The sequence below is a fragment of the Cyrtonyx montezumae genome, unplaced genomic scaffold, assembly GCF_038088225.1.
Source record: "Cyrtonyx montezumae isolate F1298 unplaced genomic scaffold, pur_monq_1.0 scaffold_16, whole genome shotgun sequence".
NCBI lineage: Eukaryota > Metazoa > Chordata > Aves > Galliformes > Odontophoridae > Cyrtonyx > Cyrtonyx montezumae.
In genome coordinates, this window is record NW_027071892.1 from 9,459,753 (window position 1) to 9,482,402 (window position 22,650).

Genomic DNA, 22,650 nt, shown 5'->3' on the forward strand with positions numbered 1-22,650 from the left:
CTGGCTGTGCCCAGTGCATTCTCCTTCAGGCACTGTTCTGAAAGGTGCAGCTTTCCATCTGCCTGATAGAAGTGCTTTATGGGAAGAAAATCACTGACTTTCTAAAGTCACTGCCACTGCTGCAACGTGCCCTCAAGCCAAAAGGCCCCACTGTCCATAGACTCCTCTTGCCCCTGTAATAGGTAAAAGATGATGACCACATTATACCCTGGGGTACAATTAATGCATGAGCCCAAATGCTTTGTGCTAAGCACTGGGTTGTCCCCACCCTCACCCCTCATTGGGGTCTGCGGGGCAGAGAAGGAACAATCCTGCTGGGTGCTGCACCAGAGCTGCTTTCAGTGGGCGAGCTCCAGCTGCAAAGTAAAGCTCCTCTACCATCACCCACATCTGTGCCATGGGTTTGGCAGTCAGTGCAGCTCCTGGCCCTGATGCCTGCAGAGGTGCCCCAGCGCAGTGCTTTGCATGTACCGTGCTCATGTAAGCACAGCAGGTAAGCATAAAGAACAAAGGCCTCCACTTCCAACATCTTAAAGCCTGTCCTGCCCTGTAGCACTGCTGCCCTAATGCACTCGCTCCAGCTTTGCTCTGGCTCATGGATACAGAGCAGTTCACATGCACTGTGCAGTCAGGCCATGCATTATTTAATGCTCAGAGTGAAAGGGAGCTGCCAGCCTGCAGGCGCCTGGCTCAGCCCTGAACACAGCTGCTGCTCGCAGCCCCCTGCCCAGCCAGCTCCAGGTGCTCAGGGGGTGCACCCCCAGCACAGGGCTCTGCTGGCATCGCAGCCACACGGCACTGCACGCCTTCATCCCTTTGCAAGGGGAAGGAATGCAGTGGCTCGTGGCTGCACCTCATTCAGATTTACAGGGCAGGGCGTGATGGATGTATTGATTGCTGGGTGGATGCAGGTGTACCTAAGCCCGCAATTTGAAACTGAAATTGCATTTAAAAGCATTTTTACACAGTACTGTGGCATAAACATGTCCATACATACGTGAAAAGAAAGCGTGTGTTTGGGGTTTTTACCTCTGATTCCTTCCCAGGACTTTGAAGGTCGCTGTGAGATGAAGATGTGGATCCTCCATTCATCTGCAGGAAATGGAGACATGAGCTCAGGTTGTGCAAAGGCAGAAGCAATAAAACCCAATAACTGCATAGGGACAAACATCACAGCCAGCCCCAGTGCAGCACCCCGTGCCTGTGGGGATGACAGCACATGCAGGGTGCCATTCCTGGGAAAAGGCACAAATGGGGCTGAGCCCAGCCTTGTGCAAACCTGAAACTAAACCTACAGCAGGAAGCAATTCTAATTAGCCAGTAGCAGTTAATTGAGCTCAATGAGCCTTGGCAACCCTCAGAGGTTCCCTGTGCTCTGAGGCAACCCGGGAGCAGGCAGGGACTCACCTGCATCTGTGCAGATCCGTTCGTCATGGGCTGAGGCACCACACCTGCGGACCATGCAGAGGAAACACAGTGAGTGCACTCACGGGGACTGCCAGGCTGGGCTCCATCACAGGGGCTGCAGTCCCAGCACTGTCCCCAGAAACCCCATGTGCCCCCTGTCCCAGAGCTGCAGCCAGACCCAGCGTGTGCCCCCCAGGACAATCCCAACCTCATTCAACTGCACCCTATTTTCATCAAAAGAAAGCCCCTTCCAAGAGGGGGACCAAACCACTTTCCTCCCTGAGCTCTACATTCAGTGAACTCCTGTTTTTGACAGTGAAATCATTTTTCCTGGGAACTCTTTAATCAGAAATCTTACAGACCAGCCCAACATTCTTTGCTGAAATCAGCATCTTGTTGGTGTTGCAACAGCATGTGGCAACCAACCCGCTGCCTCTCATGGACCTTGGCATTTTATTGTCCACTTCCAATAATTTGTGTTAATATTGTTTCATACAATGGCAAATTCGATGCAGATGAGCCTGCCAGTTCCCATAACCAAGTCACTGCTCAAGGCAGCCCGGGACAGATGAGACACGGTGCAACAGATGTGCGAATTGTGACAGGGTTAGTGACTGAATTATGCTGAGCACAAAGACTTCCTGGGGGCATAGACCCCATTCTGTGCTCCTCCGTGGCCCCAATGGGACCCTGGGCAGCCCCCAGCCTACAGAAAGCCAAGCAGAGAACACTGTATGCACTCATTGTGCAACACAGGATGCAGTGAAGCAAGAGCAGCACTCAGTGCCAGAGCAGCTTGCAACTGGAGCAGCCCAGGACTCCTAACTTACAGCTCCGTAGCCATTGTGCATCACAGCATCAGTAAGGTTGGAAAAGACCTCCAAGACCACCAAGTCCAACTCCACCCCATGCCACCATGCCCACTGACCACGCTCCTCAATGCTACATCTCTATGGTTCTTAACACCTCCAGGGACGGTGAGCCCACCACCTCCCCAGGCAGCAGTGCCAGTTACATGAGCACTCTTTCAGAGAAGAAACGTTTCCCAGTATCCAACCTGAACCTCCCCTGGTGTAACATAAGGCCGTCACCTCTCATCCTATCACTGTTACCTGGGAAAAGAGGCTGATCCCCCATCTCACTACACCCCCATCCTGGTGCAGGGAGCCAGCACCCAGCACTCATGTACCCGCCTGCACAGCCCTGGCTGTGTCCCTGCTACTGGAACAAGGGCCCTTTTGTGCTCATGCCAGCAGACCAGGCTCACACCGCTCCTCAAGTCCATTTGGAGCATCTGACACCACTCTCACCCCTCAGAATACTTTCTCTGGACCAATCTTCCCACGGAGCACCTGACCAACTTGGGTCAGATGGTGACAGGGTGTGGAGTGGACAGACAGCTTTCCCTGCCAGGTTCCAGCAGCAAGGGAAACATCTCCTGCTGCAGCCATCTGTGTGATCACAGCTGCGTGAAGCCCTTCCCTACTTGTGCACATGGGGGCTGTGCCACACTTCTCTCTGCACCCTCAGGCTCCTTTGCCAGGGGTCATCACGCCCTGAAGCCCCGTGGCAGTGCTCCTGGGCAGCTCTGCTCTCAGACTGAGCAGCTCTGGGATGTGCCACCAGCACAACATCCCCACAGCTGGACTACTTGCACCAAGTGCTGCACCCATTGCTGCATCCCACAGCACTGTCACCCCACAGCCTCCTTCTGGCAGCCAGTCCCTATGTTAATTATTCACCGTGTAAAAATAATGAGCTGTTTTGTGGCTGGGAGTATTCTCACTGTTTATAAATAGCTGGGTGGTGCTCAGGAAACCACTCAGGGATGAGACAAGGGAAACATGACTCTGTCACTCCTGAAATCCCACCCGTGTCCTGGTGAGTCATGGGGGCAGAACCAGGTTCTCACCTTTGGTGTGCTCCTCGGTGGGGGTCACCCCCAGCTTCTTGAAGTACTCATCTGTCTCAGGGTCCACCACCAACAACCTGGCTTCATTCTCTCTGGCCTTGATGTGGGACACCACCTCTGAGTGCCGCAGCCCCTCCACATTTATCCCATTCACCTGCAAAGCAGTAGTGTCAGACTGCAGGAGAGACATCTCTGACATCCCCAGAAACCTCTGCACATGCTCCATCTCTTCATTGCAGGGAGCTGGACCAGATAACCTTTAAAAGTCTGCTCCAACTCAAAGGATTATATGGTTCTATCTCCTGAAGTCCACTGGGCCCCAGGCTCTGTCACTCCTCCACATACACAAGTGCTCAGGACCATGCTTGTTCCCCTCTACTGACTTCAAGCCCAGTATTCACCTCCAATCTGCCCCTAAAACCTCATCCTGCCTGAGCTCATCTGTGTGTCCCCCTCCAACAAGAGATGAAGGAGGGTATCCCATGTTCTGGTGGTCAGGCAGAGCGTGGTGCTTGTCTGTCTGTGTTGCACTGACTCATTTTCCCTTCACTGCACGCAACCTGGGAGCCACAAGTAGACAGGATTTCTCCTCCCAGGCAGAAAGAGAACAATTGTGATTTCTAGGCGTTGTTTATGCTCAGAAATGAACACACACATTGCCTGGGGTTGGTACAGCCCCTGCAGTGCCAGCACTTGGGCTGTGGGAGACACAGTCCCGAGGAGCCAGCCTGGCTTGTAGCCATGTTCCATCCCCACCATCACCCCATGATCACCCCACCATCATCCCAATCCTGCCCTGGGTTCAACCTGGGTACACTGACCCATAGGGAGATCCCAAAGGGGGCTGCCCTTGCTCTCCCACCCCAACACAGGTACAGCAGGGCTGGGAGCATCAATTATTTATTGGAGTCCCAAAGAGCCAGATCGGGGGGGGATCGGGTTTCCGAGCTCTCCAGCTCACCCCTTGCTGCTTTGTGTGTGCTGGGCACTTGGCCAAGGGACAATAAATAAATAACAAAACCCCTCACTGCCATGAACTGCAGCCACGGGTGCCCCAGCCCCAGCATTACATTGCTGCAGTGCCAGGGCAGAGCCAGGCTGGGGGCACGGTGTGGTGCCCAGCTGGGAACAAGTGCTGTCTGTCCATCTGTCTGTGCTGCTTTGAATGGGGGAGCTCATTCTTCAGTAAAAACATCAAGAGACAAACAAGCCGAGGGGAGGGTGATCCTTCGCAACATCAAAAATTCTGTTGTTCAGCACTAAGCAGACAGGAAATCGCTTCCAAGATCATTTTTTCTCCCCATCTTTCACAATCCTATGCTTTAGTATCTCTCTGCCAAGCGTTTCCCCTGGCTCCAAGCTCCTGCCCTGCCCAGCAGAGTGATGGATCTGATGGGAAAGGGCAAAGGACGGACGCTGGATCCAGCATCACACTTCCCAGCTGAGCATCACATCCCTTCTGGTCACCCTCTCCTCATTTCCAGAAGGACCTATGTTGGTAGGACCCCAAAAAAACAACAAAAGGGCCCCAAAGCATTGTGCTGAAGGTGGTGTTACCTCCACCAGGCGGTCCTGGGGCCGCAGTCCTGCTCTGGACGCCGGTGAGTCAGGGTCAACTGAGCGGATGAACTGCCCTGGGCGGGACTTCTCACTGTGCAAGTTGAAGCCATAACCATTGGGGCCTTTCTTCAGGTGGCAGAGGCGTGGACATAGCTCTTTCTGTCCGTTTAAATCCTGATTCAAAGAAGAAATAGAATGGGGGGGGAAGGGGAGATGAAATATTGTGTTTGATTTATAAGTTTGGTTTTGTTCCGAATCAGAATTAAGCTGAGAAGGAAGGAACATATCTGCACACCATCCCCTCCTTCCAGCTCAGCAGGGACAGGTTAACAAATGGATTTCCTCTCATTGAGTTTATTTTTGAAAACTGATTGTCCAAAACCATTCCAGAGAAATTGAAACAACAACAACAAAAAATGCATTTCCGCAGCCAACAGCAGCCCAGATCCACCCACCCCACCACCACCTTAACCCCCAGCACTCATCAATGGCAGCACCGTGCCCAGCTCCCAGTGACTCCAGCACGGCTCAAGGCTTTGTCCTCACTCTGCTACTGCTCCCCCCATGCAGGGATGCTCCAGGAGATGCCCAGATCTGGAGCTGCGTCCTTGGCCACCATGGAGATGGCATGAGGGAATGGGCAGCCCCATCCTGCAACCAGTTCAAAAATGTCCACGAATAACTGGGAGTACTCAGCAGAATCAGGGCAGAGTGGGATCATCTGTGTACCCACCTCAAGCCACGTAGCCCAGCTGCTCTGCAGCCTCTTAGCAATGAGCCTATGGAAACACTAAGCTGGGCAGAATGGGAAAGCCCTGAGTAACACTGCAGAGCAGAAGCACTGACCCCTGAACACAGGGCTGCCCCGAGTGCCTGCAGCACATCCAGGCTGAGCTCACTGCAAATGCTAGTGGAGCACGTGAGGAGTTCAGTGCTTCACATGCAAAATGCTTTACAGCTCCTTGGGGCTAAGAGGGAACAGCACACAGCAGGTTTTATCCCACTGATGCTCTCATGCTCCAGGCACCATAGCACAGCCATGCTCTGGGCAGGAGCTGCTCAGAAATGGAAGTGTCTCCCAGGGCTTTTTTGGCCTGTGGTTTAAGGAAAGCATTCCCTGTAGCTGAGTTTTAAATCTGCAAGGAAAGCAATGCTGCTCCTGCCTGCTATCAGACCTCATGTATTTATCTACCAGTGGAACAATCTCTCACAACCTTTCATTTAAAGTAACGATAAAAACACACAAAAATTTTCCCCCAATGTTCCCATCTCGGCCAAAATAAGTGCTGGGAAAGACATCCCCATCTACCAGCCAGCTGGAAGAGGTGGGTGGGGACCTCCTTGGGGCACTTCTGGCCAAGAAACACACGGGGATTCCTTCACCCCTATATACCCACTCAGCAGTGACCCCTCCCACACACGTGGGGGCTTTCCCTTTGGGAAGGGACATACAGCACTCACAGCGTGCAGCACCCCAAGCTCACTGCAGGTTCAGCCCTGTTCCCATGCCCCTGTGCTGCGGGTTCACCCCATCTGCAAACACTTCCAGCTCTGCGGCAGCAGAGGAAAACAGGAAATGATTCAGTGCTGGAGCGGGCTCAGTGCAACCTCCAGGGATGCACAGGGCTCTGAGCACTGGGAATGGGGGCTGCAGAAAGGAACATGTCCAGAGTCACCTATTGGGGCGTAGAAATCACCTTTATGAGCCGTTGTTCTCCAGTTTTAAGGGCTTGCAGCTTCAGCAGCAGCTCCAAAGCACCAAAAAAAAATCACCAAATGAGCACAGTGCCAGCAAGCAGGACTCTGGGCTCCACCAGGGCCATCTCCAAAATGAATCACACAAACTGCTTGGGGTACACAGCACTGTGCCCTGCGTGGCAATGCTCTGCTCCCACCACCACATCCTGAAGTCAGGGTCTGTCACTAAGACAATCCAAACTCTTTCCCATTTCAGCCCCAGCATCAGCTCTGAGCAGCACACAGAACTCCTCAGGAAGACCTGCCCAAGAGCTGTCACTGCTCCAAAAACTCCCTACCATGGCTGTCTGCAGCTGCTGGAACCCATGGGGCTCCAACAAACCCCTCTCTGGGACTGAGCAAACCCAAATTAACTCCACTCAGCCTCTAGCACACAATGAAGCTCTCTGCACCGATGCACTCCGTTCCTCCTGCCAGCTCCATCATTCATTCCCTTTACAACCTGTGCCAACGTTTTCCTGTTGGCTGCTGGGAAGATGTTTCCTGAGCTCCTGGGGGAGGGGTTCTGCCTTTGGGACGTCCTAACCACACTCTCCCAGTTCCCACCTGAGCCCCCAGGTCCCACAGAGGCTCTGCTCCTTCCCACAACAGCTCTCCCATGCTGCAAAGCCACAAAAAAAGACCTTGTCTTTCTCCCCCTGCATGTGAACAGCAATCCTTTTATGAAGCACCCAGATGCTACAGCACCCTCTGATTCCACACATGGGATTAAAAAGAGAAGGATGTCACATTCGCCCACTGCTCTGTGCACACCCACAAGTGTGGATGTGTCCATGCAGATAAGAGCTGCACCGACACAACGCTGCGGTGCCACAGCTCGAGGCACACCACTGTCATTCCAGGAGGAAGCTGTGCAAGCTGGCTCCACTAAAAGGCCACAAACAAGACATTAACAATGAAACACTTCCAATTAAAACAGGAAAAATAATAATAATAAAACTCTGTTTTGGGTGTTGCCAGCTTACATGACTTCATTGCAGCACCTGAGGTTGCCAGCACTGTTGTCTCCATTGAGGACCAGAGGCTGTGGGAGCAGCATCCCAGCCCACAACAAAACCCAGCTACCCCACAGAACTCCCAGCACCCATCACACCTTCATGTCACAGCCCCCCATGCTTTGTGGCTGAACACAAACACCTTACAAAGCCACCCTACTGGGGTCACCCTGGAAATGCAGTATTGGATCCAGTGTAGATGCAGAGCTGTCCTGGACAGGAGGATGAGGACAGAACATGTGTCCCTGGAAAAGGGACAAGATGATGGAGCTCCTTGGTAGCAGGGTGCCCCAGCACAAGCCCCCATCCCCATGCCCACCCCAGCTCAGGGTCACTGCTGTTTATTTGCTGCAGCCAAACCATCCCCCAAGCACTGTGCTAGGAGCTGGATGTCCTCCAAGCTGCAGATCACCCCGCAATGCATCCAGCTTTTCTGCCTCTGCTTCAGCGGGGTTGGAGAAAGCACAGGCAGGATCTCTCCTGACTAATTTGCATTGTTCACATACTTTCTTTCAAGTCAGCTCCCATGGCGTTTCCTCTCCTTTTGCACACAGTTTTGGACAGAAAATGGCCCCTTTGCTTGCCTCTCACCCCTGGTGGCAACATCAGCACTGGGAGATGCCATGAAGGGGAGAACCCCAAGCAGAAAGGGATTGGGGCTGCAGCACAGGGAACAACAGCACCACTGATAGTGGGGTACCCCCACATGGGCACCCCAGGCTGCACAGGGAGCAGAGCAGCAGACAGGCTTTAATTGCTGTTATTAGCAGGGCTTTGTTGGATGCTCAAAGGCTCAAATGAACAGAACTTCATGCAGATGCTCATCACCCTGATTTGGGATAGATGCTGCCCTTCAAGGACTTTGAGCCCTGGGCACAGTGGAATCCCTGAGCCCTGCTCACCCTGTGACACCGGCCAGATCTGGGCTGGTGCCACTGCCAAGATTACTGCTGCCATTCAGTGCAGTGCCTGCACAGCAGGGCTGGGCTTCATTCCTCTTCCCCCAGGAATGATTCAAGTGTTCCCTGCAAAGCAGCACCAGAAAGGGGCTATTATGGACACATCTCTCTCCAGGCCAGAGGGACTTTGGTGACACTGGGGGCAGGGCTAGGCAAGGGGACCAGGGCTGATGGCAAAGACTCCTATGAAGCAGCAGAGAGCCCCTAGGCAGAGCATCCCCAGGGTCCACTTACCCTCTGTCCCTGCTACCAGCAGAGGTTTGCTGGTCAGCTTTGGGAAACACAGGGACAGGATGCTACAGAGCTCCCTGAACCCTCTGACAGCCCCAGATCTAACCTGGGGTGCTGGAGGTTCCCTGCAGCCGCACATTTCACCCAACTCCATTCCACAGCCCTGGAGGCAGCCAGAGCCAAACACAGCTCCAGATGTTGGTGGAAAGCTTTAAATAACAAGGGGGAGGGGGGGGAGGGCCACTTGGATGTCAGTCCCGTGGAAACACAGCAGATGTTCCCTCCTCGTGGTACTGGAGCTGGGATGTGTGGGCTGCTTGGGAAGGCTTTAAGAAGGAAAGTGGTATTTCCAGCACCCAGAGGTGCCACAGCCACACAGTTCAGTTTAGTGGCCCTAACTGAAAGGTTTTTCAGCCAGGAGCTCGCTGCCCTCTCTAAGACCAGGAATAACCCCAGGGCAGGAACAGCTCAGCCTCCCCACAGTAATCACACTGCTGCCATTTTTATACAGCCACAGCCCTAATTACCACCCTGCTCATCACCCAAAGTGTCCTGGCTCAGACAGCCACAGGCAGGAATGAAAACCTCACCTTCTGCAACACAGACCCATCAGCCGACTGACAGCTGCTCTACAAACTCCTTTCCTTGAAGCATCCTCCCCACACCAGCACATCACTCCACCCAGGAGAAAGTTCTGAGCATTCCCCACAAAATAAACATCAACTGGAAGGAACAAAGTGTTGCAAGAGCGATAAGCAATGGGTACAGCAGTGCTTATGGCACCCCAAAAGCACAGCCCCCTGACCCTGAGCAGTGCCGAGGGCAAATAGGCAAAGATCTAAAAATGCCCCAAATCAGCCAGCTGCCAACATGTAGCCTGGGCATCTCAAAGAGGAGGAGACAAGCAGAGTGATACCATGACACAGTGTCCCCCATCCTTGCTGGCCCCATAGCTTTGTCATTACTGCCCCAAAACACAGCACAACACCAAACCTGAGCTCTGGGCTTCTGCAAAGCATCACAATTGCTTCCATTATTCCAATTGCTCCAATTATCTTAATTACACCAGCTGGGCTGGAGCAATAGAAGCACTAAAAAGAATATCATCATTATTTAAGGGCAAGAGTCATTACAAAGATTTGCACTGTTTTCTTTACCAGCTCCTTTTGCAGGCAGCCCTGCAGCAGGCAGGTGCTCGAGGAATGCAGCTCTGACAGCACCGCTCTGGGTGCTGAGCACGCACAGGAGGCACGGTGCCGGCTGGATGCTGCCCAACACACAGCACAAAGGGAGCAAACGAGCATCGCAGGCAGGCTCGCAGACAGCAAAGTGATTCCAATTAGCAGTGGAAAGCATCCAACTCGGGTATTCAGCAGGACCTACAGCCAAGCTGCAGATGATAGCGGAATCTGGACAATTTTGGTGAGCGAGGTCTCAGCTCCTACCAGGGCTGCTGCAGTAGAGAAAGCACTAAGGTGAGGGTGGTGACAGCACCATCCTCATCCGATCTCATATGGGACTGACAGCAGGCTCAGTACCCAGCCACAAAGCCCCTGACTGAGGAGGTTTGTCCCTCACCTGGTTCTGCTCTGCCCACGGGCACAGCCCTGCAAGGATGGGATGAGCCATGCACTGAGTGCTGCAGGCAGCGGGACACCCACGTGCAGCACAAGCACTCTGGTTCAGCACAAAGCCCCTAAGCCCCAGCTGCATGTTGCTGTAAGATAACGATCCTCATGGCTGCCAGCCCCGACCCTGCCAGCTCTCGAGAGCAGAGGCTGTGCCAAAATGCTGTGCTTCCTCGAGAGCAGCAGGCACCTCACTGAGATCAGCACTGTGCTGTGTGTCATGCTCCCCAAGCCATGGTATACATGCATCTCCACCAAGCTACATCATGCTGTGACACGGAGCTGTGCTGGTACACCCAGCAAGCACCAAGCAGGAGGGAACATGAGCAGGACTCAAAGGGCAGGGGCAGCGATAGAGCCCCAGCCCTTTAGTGACAGTGCTGCCAGACTCAGGCACCCCGTGGGCACCTCACATCAGGGAGAGTGATGGGGAGAGCATCCTGCTGGCAGCCTGCCTCCCTCCCACATGTCACCTCCCAGCAACTTGCTGCCAGAGAAACAAGAGCATGGCCTCACTGGGTGCAGATACCCTAAGGAGTGGGGTTAAGCCTGGATTGACTTCTCTCTACACTCCCTCCCCGTGCAACAAATCTCCATGCAGCACAGGGCATGCATTAGGGTGCCTCAGAAGGCATCCCCTGGTGATGGCCACACACATCTCCAGTGGGGACACACCAAACAGGGAACCCAGGGCAGTGTACAGCTGCCCCATGCAGGGCATCATCCTCCTCACCATATGCCATGCGCTCAACCCAGCCCTAATGATGCAAGTGCCAAGCTCTGCAATTTCCATGTCATTTCTCAGGAATCCTTGCTAGCTAGGGAATTTCCCAGCAAGGCACTGCAAGATGCAGCCTTTCTCCCTCCCCCTTGGCTGGCACTGGAGCAGATTTGGACACCAAGGGAACCCCACTCCCCCAGTGCACGCATTCCCACCCGATGGGGCGGGTGCAGCAGCACGTGCTTGGCAGGGAGCAGCTGGCCCCAATGGTGGAAGAAAAATGGAGGGGGCAGGACAGAGGAACAGAAAACGCCACGTGCATGTGTTTGCTTTCAGAGAGAGAAACTTTTCCAGAGTGATCTGCCAAGGAAACACGCAGCCGGGAAGCCCGTGAGCTCCCTGCTCCACAAGGGAATCACTAGAGGATAACAGGGCAGTAATGCAAGTCCTTGTGGGCTGGAAATTTATCCACCAAGAAAAACATGGGATCGACATTCCAGCAGTCCAACAGAACCAAAGGGAGCAGTGTCTGCGGGTAGGAGGAAGGCAAGGAGCAGTGGCTGAATACACAGTGGTGCCAGGCAGAGGGAAGGAGGAAAATACCTTTCCCACATCCTTCGCACACCCACCATCAACCACTCTCTGTCCCAAAGCCCCACTGCTACCACATCTCCGTGCACCCAGCACCTCTCCAAGCACAGGCAATGGAGCACAGACCTGCCACCCCCCCACGGCAAAGCTCCAACACATCCCACACGTGGGCTGCAATTGCTTACAGCAGAGCTGGGACAACAGCTCTTGCTAGAGCCTCCCCCGTAAAAGCACTGACCTCACAGCATCAGCTGCCCTTTAGACTCCCCAGCTTCTCACCAAGGCCAAGCCTTGAGCAATCACCACATCATTCATTAATGCTGACCCCATTAACTGCCTTTAATAATCCAGGTCATTAGCAGGAATCCAGACTTATCAGCTTTGTGCTCCTACTGCATGGGGGGGGGGGGGAAGAGAGAGCACGGGGAGCACCAGGTATCACTGCAATGTCCCCAGCCCTGCAATGACCACAACTGCTTGGGGAACCCCTTCAGGGGACGGCAAAGCTCCCATGTGATGCTGCAGGGTCTCATGCCATGCAATGGACACTGTAAAGCCACTCACTGCTGAATCCCTGTGCCTGAAAAACACAGCACGGCGCGCAGCCCAGGGCTTCCATCTCTGCTGACCCCATGCAGCCTCCCCCAGCCCTGGGGTAAACCCAAAGTTGTGGCTATGGGTGCTGTTTGCAGTGCACCCCATGCCTGGTGCCCACCCTGCAGCCCCAGTGCCCAGCCCTATGCATGGAGCTGGGGAACAGACGCTGCTCTGTGAGCACCAGCAGCACCGGGGAAGTTCAACAGTTTACCACCAATATTTGTCTTGGCCAGGCAGCACAGCTCGCTGGAGGAAATGGGGTGGGGGGAGGGCTCCCTACATCCTCTGCATTCCTTAGAATGAAAGTAAAGGCAGTGCCTTACAGCACCCATGCCGAGAGCTAGACAAATGGAAGGCCTTTTTGATTTAAAAGCCATGCAGTAAAAAAACCCCAGGGTGCAGCTCCCATGGAATGAACCACCTCACCCCGACCCTCAGCATGTCCCACTAACTAACCCCAAGCCCCACAGCTTTTACACCAAACCTACCCACAGCAGACCTGGGAACACCACCCACATCCCACAGCTCTGACAGAACCTCTCCTCCCTGTCTGTAATCCATTCTCTTCCGCAGTGATGCAAAGGGATGCGAGCTGTCACCAGCACAGGGAGAACACAGGACTGAACTGACACGATAGGGAACAGAGCTACTTCCCATACAGCTGCTCCAAACCCACATTTTAAACCCAGCTCCAAATGGCTGGGGATCATAGAAGGGCTGGGGTTGGAGGGGACCTTAGCAATCGCCTTTAAGGCTGCAGGGCATTTATCTCCACCGAGGCAGCTGTGCTGGGGCAGATAAGGGAAGGCTGTGGCACAGCCCTGCATGCCTGGCACGTGCAGCACAGGCTCAAGGAGCCCCGATAACCACTGGTGCCAGCACCAGGCCCCGGCTGCAGGCACTGATAACCATAGGGAGGTGAGTGCATGCTTCCCAGCTGTCCTGCACTCAGCTGACACCATTTCCCCTTTCTGAATCCCCCCACACCCCCGCTGCAGGCTGCCTCCATGGGAAAAGTCAAACAGAAATGGGAGCCCCAAAGCAGCACCAAAAGCAGCCCCCACCAAGCATGGCCTGGGCTGGGAGATTGGGTTGAGGTGCTGGGGATGCTCTGCAGCCACTGGGCAGCTTTTACTCCTACCTTTGGGATGCCCCTCCAGCATGCCACACACAAATCCCACCCCCAGGAGACACACTCAGCCCCCGTATCAATGCAAGCCCTGTGCTTATAAACAGCTTCCAGGCAAGAGCAGAGCACTTTTCTAGGCAAAGTACTATTCATCCTTCTTAGTACTAATTAGGGCTTGTCTTAATTAAATCCCTCTAACCCTGAGCAACCACAGGGCCAGAATTAACTGCTTTACCTGAGATGCTCTTTAGATGCCCACACGGGATGTTCAGCCCATAGGGATGGGGAGCACTGAGGCTGAATGCCATGCACAGCAGGGGCAGCCAAAGCCCTATGAGCCCCATCAGGCACCTGGGGGAGGGAGGGTGACACAGCCCTGTTCCCAAGGAACACACTGGGGCAGGAGGTCAACCCACAGGGCAGTGAGCAGGGATTAGCCCGCCCGCTGCCCTTTGTGCCGCTCATTTCTTCAAGGGGATTAGGCCCTGTAAATCTCTAAGAGGGTTTAGTGACATAACGCTGCCAGGACTCCTGCAGGGAAAGGGGCTGCACTTAATGGGATTGGCAGCACCGAGGGTTTTTACCACAAACCCACCAACACACCACTGCCCCATCCCCTCCACTGCCACTCCAGCACCTTGGGGACAGCTCAGTGCCCCCCAAGAGGGGAAGAGTGCACAAAGCCACCCCACAACCTGCTGCAGCACTGGTACCCATAGGGAACAGCCTTTCCCCTAATGGGGCAATGCTTTGAGCTTAGCTTTCAGGACTCACTGCTAATGGATCTCTGTACTCACCCCTTGACAGACTCATGCAACAGCTTTAGTGGGAAAAGAGAGACACTTGGCCAAAAACCCAGCTCCAAGTCTGGCTACAGCTCAAGCACACGCAGCAGTGGAACCAAAACACTCAGGAGTGCAGGGCAAGAGCAGCAGTGAAATTAAATTACAATATGGATCCTGCCAGAAATAATTATGTCTACAACTCAGGTTTTAATTCCTTACGTATAGAAACCTGTGGACCAGGAAAAGCCCTATGTTGATTAAGAGTTTAGTTTTCTCTCATTTCCCAACCTGGAGCCTCCGGAGGCCACCACCTGTAAAAGCTCCATGCTGAGAGACAAAACCAAGCACTGGGAGCAAAAACTGAACCTGAATTCAACATGCCGAGCTCTCCTGTAACGCTGGGTAAATCACTAAACCTCTCAGACTCAGTCTCCCCAAACCAAAGAGCAGAAAACGCACTGAGAGGTGACGACAGCCATCACATCTCACCCATGAGCTGTGACGGCTGCAATCAGTGCTGGGATATTGCCTTGCAGATCAAAGACAGCGCTTTAAAACCTCATTTGAAAGCAGTCTGCCCACCCAACAGCTGGAAGCTACAGCCCCCTCCAGCCCAGGAATGCGTGCTGCAAAGCTGCTGTATGCTGAACGTTCGCTCCATGTGTTTCCACTCCCCACAAGCACTGATGTCACTCTGGCACCTTCTCCCACGCTTGCTGCCGCCCTCGGTCACAGCAAATCTCCAGTCCCATGCACCAGCACTGAGCAGGGATATGCCCAGAGCATCACCGACAGCAGCACCAGCACAGGAGCCAGGCACACACTGCTAGGCACTGGGGATGGTGCTGGAGGGACAATGGGACTGCACAGCCCCCACAGCTCAGCAGGCATTCTAGGAATAAGTAATGCAGCACAAAAGCAACATGATTTTAAGGTGATGAGCTCCAAAGCATTGAGCACATTAGAAATCAAAGCACTTATGAAAACAGACAGCTTTGCACACAAAAACAAACCCATCACAAGAAGCATCTTGCAAAATTAATACATGAATAAAGCCTGCCCTGCTGATCTCCAGCCCCGTGGTTCATGCCACCCCCAGGAGCCAGAGCCCCTGCACCACAATGGGACCACCATCCTGGCCCCAAACTGCTCACAGGGACACAGCAGTCACAGCACAGACACAGCACTGCTGCCAAGACACAAAATAGGCCCGGCTCCTGCCAGAGGATTTTAATTTATTGGAAACCATTTAATAATTGCACTATTGAACAGAACCTCCAAGCAGCTGTTATTAAAGTAAGCTGCTCAGAGCATCCCTGTGAGCAGAAGTGGATGGGGCTGGCTGTGCTGGAGCTCACTGTGCTCTGAGCCGCTCCCATTGGATATTGGTGCTTTAGAACATTTTGAAGAAATGCCTTTGATGACCCAGGGATGCAGATGGAAGGGACTGTGGGACGCAGGAGCCATGGGATGCAGCACGCTCACATCTCCCACTGTCAGCAGTGTCACCATTTCTGTGACTCACCCAGCCATGCTGCTGTCCCCTTCCAGGTCCCCAGAGCTGACCCCTCCATCCCCTTGGGAGCACACAGCCCCAGGAACAAAGGCTCCTGGCAGAGTGCAGCTCCTCCCGGCGCTATCTGCCCCTCGCTCCCTTCCACTCGCTTTTGTGTTTCACTAAAAATATCCCGTGGAGGAAGTTTCAGCCACGGGGTGGATGCTCTCCTCCGGGGATGGGCTTCCTGCACCACCCGACATGAAAATCCCCCCTCAGAGAGCTGCACGCTGCACCCACTGCCCTGCAGAGCCCCTTCCCCGAGTGCTGCAGCAGTGCCCGATGAATCCTTCTCCTCTGCAAGTTCATCACAACCTGAGGCTCCAGCACATCCCACAGTGCCAGCCTAAAGTTGACAGCAGAACAAATAAAGCCAGAAATTGACAGATTGCTGATCCTCTAGGGGAGAGCTTCAAAAGCACAAGAATGGGACTGACCCTGTTCCCAGCAAGACAAAGGGACAGAGCCCCAAGGTGCACAGACCCAAACAGCTGCCTGCACAGCACTGCACTATGGAGAGCTGCAGAAACACAGAGCTCCTGGAAGTCACAGTGCTCCTGGGAGGGTACTCTGCAAAAACACAGGTTTCATCCCCCTCCTTTTCACTAAGCACCACTTTCCATGGGTGGTCAGGGAGTGCAACAGCCTGAAAAATGGCTATTTGTGTGCATTTCCCCAGTCCCCATGTCACCGTGGGCTGGAGCTGCTCCCATGTCGAGCGACACACGATGCCAACAAGCATGGCTTCATCAATAATGCAGTGGGGTCAGTGCCAGCACAGGGCTGCCGGCTTCCCCACACACCAACTCTGCCTCTGGGACTGGATTAACATGCTAATCCCAAAAGCAAGCCCAGCCTCAGCTCCTAGGGCTGAGCTCCAGCAGCACAGGGCGCTGCCCCCAGGCTCCTTACAACCATTTTCCCTTTTCCAGCTAGGGCATAGGACACCGTGCTCCATCCCAGACCCACAGTACACAGCAGAGCAGTGACCCAAACTGCCAAGGGCATTGCTGATGTAGCAGCTCCAGTGCAGAAAGGGGTTGGTAAAGTTAATGCTTGTAAGGGGGCTGCCAGGCTGCATCCCTGCACCACACCAGGCTGGAACTCGGCTGCAGCCTGAAGCAAACTCAAGCAGAAATAAAGCTGCAACTACCACAGTGTTCACAGAAAGATGCTGCAGGAAGAGCAAGGAACACGACTAGGATGCAGCCACGGCTCCACTGCTCTGTGTTGGAGGGTTTATCTGAGCCTTCACCTGCCCTGGGCAGGTGCCAGGACCCAGGGATGGGTCCCACTGTCCCCTCTGCTCTCAGCCACAGGGACCAAGCAGCACAGGATGCTGCAGGAAAGTGCTTTAATTTAAGTCATGCACTTAAAGACTCGTTGCATTTTTTTCCCCTGAAGTCCATAATTACTGCAGACACTTCTGCTCATGTTAGGCTTCACTACATCTTTGTGGTTATTCTACAAGCCCTAAGTTTTGGGCCTCAACTGAATTGGCAAAGTTCTCCAAAAACATCTGTGCTATGTTACTCCTCTCCCGGCACTCCGGCAGAAAGCTGGCGGCAGGAGATGTTGCAATGCAGAGTTTTGTTTGCAATAGAAACAGAACTCTTATTCCTGACCCCAAACAGAAGGGTAAATATTTACCACCCCGATGTCAGTGCTGCCCACACCTGCAGGACCCCTGGGATGAATGCTCCTCAGGGAGTCAGCACAGCCATCCCTGGGTCCCCAGCTGCTCCTGGTGTGGGGTGGGCTGGAGACACACAGTGCTGCCACTGCAATACCCCAAATCCAAAGGGATTGCCTGTATTCCCACTGTTTATGACTTGTGGTGCAAAGCTAAGGCTGCACCATCCCCCCGACATGGCCAGGCTCCTCCAGGATTTCCAGAGCTGAGAGCTGAAGGACACCACTCATCAACTGCCCACAACACTGCTTGCACTGCACACAGTCCACGTGGGGTGTGACAACAAGATCAGACCTCTGCCTGCAGCTGGGCCCATCACCCAGCCCCAGGGATGCAGCCAAGCCCAACAGGCAGCACAGCCCCAGCATTTTCATTTAACACCCAGACACCAATTCCCCTGCATTAGGACTCTGGGAACAACAAGCTGCATGAGCCCAGGAGCTACTAAAGATGTGTGCTCACTATCCAAATGTGAAAGGACAGTCACAGCAGTCCCTCCACATCCCCAAATCATGCTTCAGTGTGACAAGAACAGCAATGGGAGAATTGCACCATTCCAAGTGTGTCCCAAAGGCCTTGCTATTCTTGTTTTTCCTGCAAACACAGCTGGAGAACACTGATCCCAGCAGCCACAGCCAGCCCTACACCACAGCCCCAGACCTCGGTTGCCCACGCACCGCAGCACACCGGCCTGCTGCCTCGTCAGCCCAAGCATTCATTTAACAGCACTGCCCCAAAGGCACCTTTACAATAACAGCAGCTCCCAGCAGGCACATAGAGCAACACTGCAGAGATGGGATCACATCCTTCCCTGCAGGAAGCATCAGGGTAACCAGCTTTATTTGCCTGCAGGGAAAACTGCACCTCAGATTCACAGCAGGATTCTTCTAGACTAGAAGTCAGGCACTCATGTGCACCTCCTCCAGTAGAAAAGGAGGCAGACAGAGCTCAGCACTGCAGAATGGGGCCTTGCAGTCCCCGCTCCCCATGGTACCTCAGCTCTAAGTCCCCATGGTGCTGCACTCTGCCGGGCACACACTGCTGGCAGCCAGCCCTGCCACCCTGCTCCCTGATTTTAAATAGGCACTGAATTATTCATAGCACTACAGTGCTTGCTGGAGGCACTGAGTCCCACACACCAGGTCACACCTTCACCTCTCTGCCCAGAGCTGCTGGCACTTCTTGCTCTAGAACAAGTACAGCAGGAGGCTTGCAGAGCTGCACCCACCCTGCCTACTGCAACACACCCCCACTGCCACATTTCCCTCCTCGTTTCCAGTTGCTCCTTGCTGCACTGAACAACTGCCCAATACCTGGTGCTGAACAGACCTGGTTTAGGGAGCCTAACTGCAAGGCCAGCAGCCTGCCTGAACCCAGCACTGCAGGTGGAGTGCTGCAGGATGGAAGGTACTGCAATGCACAGAGCCAGGTCCTGCAGCTCTAGCCACCTGCAGCCCCAGCGCAGCAGTGACCTTGGACAGGAAATCCCACAGTGCTCAGCTGCTCAAAGAGCTGCTGCAGGAGCAAAACAACTGTGGAGCCACTGCAAGCACCCAGCAGGCTCAGAGCCACTCAGCTGCCCCACAAGGAGCCCCCATGGAGGGAGTGACAGCTCCAGGAGTCACTGCTTCTGGGGTGTCCCATGGATGGTATCAACCCAAGACAGCCCCATCCCGAGCTCTCCCCAAGGCAAAGCCACCACAGGTCACCATGCCCTGTTTGGGCACTGCGTCTGTTGGATGCCAGCACAGGTTCTGGCACGACCAGCCTCAAACACAGCACTTGCCCTCACCAACCCCACAGCCCCTCTGCAGGGGGGTCCAGGCACTCCCCCTCCACTGCACTCCCCCTGCCTGCTCAGCTCTCCCCGTCCCACCCTCTCCTTGGAGGAGCTGAAACCCAAAGGCCGGAAAGGACCAGCCCGTTCCCCGCGCCCGACTTCCCGTCAGCACAAACTGTTGGATTTCACCCAGCAAAAGGAACAGAGACAGGATAGGAAACCCCCAGCCTGGGAAGCCTTGTATGGCTGTTACCACTGCAGCCCCTCTCTCCCCAGTAACCCCCCCCCCCACCATCCCACCATCCACCCCAGAGTGCCACAAGCCCCGCAATACTGACTTCCATTGTCATCCAGAGCCCTTTGGACACCTTCACACCACAGCCCATCCTCCAGCACCCCCAGGAAGGGCGGACCCCCAGACCAGCACAGCCCTGCCCAACACAAGCAGTCTCATACAAAGGAGGGGGGAGGGCTGGAGGCAGAACCCCATGCATAACTCTACAGCCTGCCCTATGCCTCATTCCCATGTGGAATTTTCTTGAGCTGTCACTACATAAGGGCTCCTGAGGACATCAAGTGCTAAAGCTGGATTTGGGAGCAGGGAAAGCCTTCCACAGCCTGGTTGTAAGCAACACCACGGGGCTGCGGGGTTCACTCCCCTCAGTGATTCAGGTGGGGACAGTTAGCTGCATGGTGGTGACAGGGACTGGCTCGGTCCCTGCCATGTTCACACCCCATGCACAGGCAGCACTGGGGCTGAGCACTGCGTATCTCTGCGTGCAAGGCTGTGCCATCGCCGCCCTCCCAGCAGGGAGCCAGCCATGGAAACTGGACATCTTCCACCTCAAATTCTTTCCTTGCTGGAAAGGAGTTTACCAATAAAAGGCGCTTACTGCAGAATCGCAGCCCAGACTCAGACCACTTGAAAAAGGAACTAATTTCCTTCCTATTTCAGCAAAAAGCTGAGAACACATTCAACCCAGCTGTTCCCTTCATCCTAGAAGCAACAGAGAAGAAATGGACTGAGTTAAGGAGTTCAGCTTCACCACATCTACAGCCTGTGCTGCCTGCCCCCACAGAAAAGGGACAGGGACATCAGCCAGGGCAGCCTGGCTGTCCCCAGGGCCGGGTGCCCTCCTCATTTCTCTGTGGCTCCTCCAGGAGCAGCCAACGCTGCCTCCAGAGGACCAAACAAGGTCACAGGGCAGCTCACCCACAGCTCTGGGACACGCCGAGGTCCCTAAAGTCACATATAGATTTACTTGAGATACATCCTGCTGTCCAGCCCCACACTGTGCCACCAGCTCCACCCTCACCTTCCTGCTGCCGTGCGAGGAGAAGCTGTGTGAGTGCCGCTGCAGGCTGCCCGCGCTCAGCTCCAGCTGTGGTTTCCACACCTCCCCGTTGTCGCTGCCCACTGATTTGGAGGGAGAGATGCTGGAGCCCAGCAGGATCCCACTGTGTGCCATCTCCTCCGTGCACGTCAGGCGGAGGCTGCACAGGTACTCATCTGTCTCCTTGTCCACCACCAGCAGGCGTGTCTCTGACTCCACGGCCTTGATCCGCTGCACCACCTGCGAAGGAGAAAGAAGTGAGCAGAAGCACTGGGACTCCCCACTTTTGAGGGAGAGCTGTATCTCAGGACCTTGCTAAAGGATTTGATTTAGTAGTTGGGTAGGGATAGTGATAGGAGGATGGTTGGACTAGATGATCTTGTAGGTCCTTTCCAACCTTATGAACTTATGAACCCTCAGCCCATTGGTGTTCTCCTGTGGCTCCCATTTCACTACAGAGTGCACATCCGTTACCTTTTCTACAGGCAACAGGGGAAGAGGGCAGGGATTTGGGATCCCACATGATGGTGCAGCCTGCAGCCATGGGTGACAGTGACAATTCCTTCCAACCCAACCCAAGGGATGGATCTGTCTGAGGCAGCTGCATGCATACTGTTGGGCAGCACCCCCTTCTGCTCCATCTGCAAGCACACTGCCCTGTCACACAGCATGTATCCCAAATTCTGCTGCCTGGCTTCATCCCTCAGAGGGTCAGCTGCATAAACAGCCCTGCAAGCTCTCATCCCCTTTACCCAGGGCCTCTCTCCCCCTGCATACCCAGGTGCAGGACAAAGAACCAGACATAGGGTGGAAAACTGGACTGCACTGAGAACCACAGCACAAACGCGGTGTCTCAATTACCTTTGCTGCACTCTCCCCATCAGCATTCTGGCTCCCCCTGCCCCGGGCAGATTTATGAAAGCAACAATCTGATCTACGCATTCATCACTCTGTGCGACGGGACAGCAGAGATAAGGGAAACCAGCACCAGGAGATGAGCCCGTCCCTGCTGGTCTCCAGCTCCAGGCATGGCTGAATGGGACCATTGTCCTCAAACAGCCTCACTTTTTTTCACGTTTTTTTGTGACTGCAGATCCTCTGAAAGGAGCTGGCGGTGTCAGCCCGGCGGGGAGGAACGGGAGCACGGGGCAGCTCACACGTGGGAAAGTGGAGAGCTGTGCTCAGCTCTCAGGGAGTTGAGCAGGCACATGAGCACAGCACAGCAGGGTGGGGTGGGAACGGGGCACACTGAGGACATATGCAGGAAAAGGGCAGAAAAAGCCTCCAGAGCCCCCTGCCTGCAACCTCAGGGCAATATCCCACAGGGCATCGCTGCTGCCTGCACGGGCCTTCATTCTGAGGAGGAGGATGGTACCACTGGCGATGCAGCTCTGCCACCCTCCTGAGCAGCAGGGGGACATTGCCACCTCTCATGGCCCTGTGACATCCTGGGCATGCTGGGGAAGCCCTGAAGCAGCGCAGGGTTCCTTACAGCTCCTGCCCTATCTAGGTCAGGCCAGCCAGATACTGCAGCCACCAAGGTTAGAAGTGACAAATGAGCCTAATGTGCAATTAAGACAGCGTTTATTTACTCCCCTGCAAGCTCCACTCAAGGTCAACAAAGCCTGTATCTGCAAATGAAAAAAAAACAACCAAGACAAAATTTATAGACTGCAAGCAAGGCTGAGTGTGCTGAGCAAACCAACCCAGCGAGCAGCAACGCCCACCACCACACAAGGAGGGCTCCCACCCATAACCTGCCTGCAGGGTGCTGCTCCACTGAGCCCCAGAAAATCCACCTGCTCCTTTTCAGATCTATTTCAGCACAACCCCAGGAGATGCTGCTGACACCAGTGAGGCAGCATGTGTGCCAGGGCACACCTCCAGAAGAGGACTGGGAGCTGGCAGCTGATGTGCAGTTGCAGGGAGTACAGATGGGCAGCAGCATGGGGAAGCATGCTGGAAAGAGAACTGCAGAGTCCTGCACATCCCTCCCTCCCTCTTAAGCCCTACAG

General features: G+C 54.4%; 1 protein-coding gene across 1 annotated transcript in view; it reads right to left on the reverse strand.

Moving 5' to 3' along the window:
- The window catches only part of NHERF2 (NHERF family PDZ scaffold protein 2), a 28,361-nt gene that overhangs the window by 2,632 nt on the left and 3,079 nt on the right, over positions 1-22,650 (reverse strand). Inside the window, exons 2-6 of the mRNA XM_065732702.1 lie at positions 20,618-20,875; positions 4,877-5,053; positions 3,320-3,473; positions 1,408-1,451; positions 1,030-1,092 (exon numbers count right to left, since the gene is read on the reverse strand). Coding sequence (XP_065588774.1) covers positions 1,030-1,092; positions 1,408-1,451; positions 3,320-3,473; positions 4,877-5,053; positions 20,618-20,875 — 696 coding nt within the window. The remainder of the gene's footprint in view (positions 1-1,029; positions 1,093-1,407; positions 1,452-3,319; positions 3,474-4,876; positions 5,054-20,617; positions 20,876-22,650) is intronic.